The sequence below is a fragment of the Citrus clementina genome, unplaced genomic scaffold (assembly GCF_000493195.1).
Source record: "Citrus clementina cultivar Clemenules unplaced genomic scaffold, Citrus_clementina_v1.0 scaffold_6, whole genome shotgun sequence".
NCBI classification, from domain to species: Eukaryota; Viridiplantae; Streptophyta; class Magnoliopsida; order Sapindales; family Rutaceae; genus Citrus; species Citrus x clementina.
In genome coordinates, this window is record NW_006262139.1 from 24,852,857 (window position 1) to 24,855,400 (window position 2,544).

Here is a 2,544-nt window from a genome sequence, read left to right on the forward strand (position 1 = left end):
TAATAAGTAATTGACTTAATTTAAATTTCTCTATTAAGTAAAAAAAAAAAAAAAAATTAACTTATTTTATTAAGTCAAAATTATCTAAAAAATCTCATTAAATTATAAAAATAAACACCTCTAATTAACTTAATTAATTAAATTAAATCACTTTAAATTATTAAGTTAAAAATCTTAAATCTTCAAAAATCTTAATCAAGCCTCTGAGAATATAACAGAAACTTTAAGTTCTGACTCTGAAACAGCAAAGGCTGACGCAAAGCAAAATAACACCAAACAAAAAGCACAATTCAATCAATCCCTAAATTCTCTCTCTTATAATCCCCTTTTTCTGCATATGCCCGTTACGTGATTTTATCTTTTTCTGATTCTCCTTCTGGGTTTTCTTCACTGGTAAGCTTCTCTCTAGATCCCAACCCATTTAGTCTTTTTGTATACGAAGCTCTGTTTGATTCGAAGCTTCGATTTTTAGTTTCTTTTTGATGATTTATTGATCTGATTTCGTGTTTGCATGATAACAAGTTATAATCTTTTACTTTAATTTGATGTCAAGGATTGAAATATATGATTGATTGTTTTTTATGTATCGGTTTTGCTATTAGGACATAGTGATTATTATATTTTAAATATAATCATTTAAATTTTATTTAATCATTTATTATTTAATAGATAAAAATAAATTTGTAATTTTATTTAATAATCTATTGTTTACCAATATTATATCTTCTAGATAAAATTGACTTATTAATACCCTCACACATGCAAACTATGTTATTTCTTAATTTAATGGCTAGATTTTTGAAAAATATTCCTCAACAAATGATAGTATCAGTATGCATTGCATTTTGCAGATATATTAGAAGCAAGGGCGGAAATCAATGGCAGGGTTTAGTGATCTTCCTGAAGAATTGGTGTTCAAGATTCTTGTATTACTGCCTGTAGACTCGCTGTTGTGTTCCAAATGCGTACAAAAGTCATGGTATTCTCTCATTACGAACTCTAGATTCGTAGTTAAGCATCTCCGCAACCAGATACGTAACAAGAACAGTTGTGCTCTTGTCATTTCACGGCCCATCTCATTTGATATTTCAGAAGCAAATGGCTTGTTCTTCCACTTCTGTGATTGTAATCACATTTTTACTGTTGGTAAGATTATTGAATATCGGTGGTATGAGGATAAACCAGATTATAAACTCGTGGGTCATTGCCATGGCATTGTATGTTTCGCTTTGCTTTCTGGTAGAGTTGTTTTGGCTAACCCAGCTATTAGAGAATTCAGACACCTCCGTGAACACTGTTACCACTCTTTTAGCTACTGGATGGGTTGTGTTGGCTTTGGTTACGATGTCAAATCCAATGATTACAAAGTTGTACGAATATTGTGTATTTCGGATGGCTCTGGTCTTTGTCATTTAAAGGTCGAGGTGTACACCTTGAGTGCAGATTGCTGGAGGGAACTAGTCGCAAACATAGACTTTTTAGGAGCTGGGACTCGTTTTCTTAAGGACAATTTTGAATGTCAATACTTCAGAGGAGCTTGTTATTGGATTTCGTGGGATAAGTCGGTTGGGATTAATTATAATAATCTGGTTAATGGAGATTTTATTTTTTCTTTTGACATGAGTGATGAGGTCTTTCAAAAGTTACCAGTGCCAAATATTCTTAATGAGATTGATCAGGAATTTTCAAAGCTTACAGTTTTGAATGAATCTCTTGCCTTTGTTTTGCGTGATAAGTACAGAAAATCGTATGAGATCCAGATATGGGTCATGGATGAATTTGGAGCCAATGAAATCTGGAAAAAAATATTTACCACTGAACCCTTTTGCGAAATCAAGAGACCATTATCATTTTGTGAAAGGGGTGAGCTTATCATGGAAGACTACTATAGAGAAGCATGTTCCTACAACCTTGGCACCAAAGAAATCAAAAAGCTTCCTGTTCTACCGTGTACCCTGAAAATTCAAGATAAATTTGGCACTTCGTTGTTTGATTTTCGGCTGCTTTATGTAGTAAATTACATGAGCAGTCTAGTTTCAGTCAGAGGAGGACATAAGCTCATAACCTAGGAGGGATGGAAATAAGCTTGACATAGGACATCATAACTCATAACTTGATGAATGAAATTATGCCTCAGCTGACTTGGAGAAGTGTCTAATATATTTGGGCCAAGTATTAGATTAGTTTTCTTATCATCTAATGATATTTTAATAGAAGTCTTTTGTCAGTTATTTCTCTTCTTGATTGCCCTCTTGCTTAAAGCTTACTTTATTTGGCTTTTTCAGCAAGTAGCTGTTTGCAGTTTATAAACTTCAATGAATTGCTTGTGGTTAAGTCAAGAACAGGCTTGTATTTTTCGACCCTTACCCAAGATTTGGCTTAGTGTTAGACAATCTTTCTTATCATTTGTCAATTTGATGCTTCTAGAATGCCTCCATGTTTAATGCTTTTATTTAATTTTAACAGATGAATTACAATGAATCATGTAAATATGAGTAGATATCTGTTCCTCACGGAAGATGAGGATTGGAGTAGTGATAGGGT

General features: G+C 32.8%; 1 protein-coding gene across 1 annotated transcript; it reads left to right on the forward strand.

Annotated features, from left to right (window-relative positions):
* Positions 1 to 209: 209 nt before the first annotated feature.
* Positions 210 to 2,334, forward strand: LOC18038776 (F-box/kelch-repeat protein At3g23880). The gene is made up of 2 exons (XM_024182825.1): positions 210 to 393; positions 852 to 2,334. The coding sequence occupies exon 2, from the start codon at positions 879 to 881 to the stop codon at positions 2,067 to 2,069; it is 1,191 nt and encodes a 396-aa protein (XP_024038593.1). The 5' UTR covers positions 210 to 393; positions 852 to 878; the 3' UTR covers positions 2,070 to 2,334.
* The last annotated feature ends 210 nt before the right edge of the window (positions 2,335 to 2,544 follow it).

Excerpts from the sequence above, each read along its gene's own strand:
- LOC18038776 (XM_024182825.1), top strand. The coding sequence starts at position 879 with ATGGCAGGGTTTAGTGATCTTCCTGAAGAATTGGTGTTCAAGATTCTT.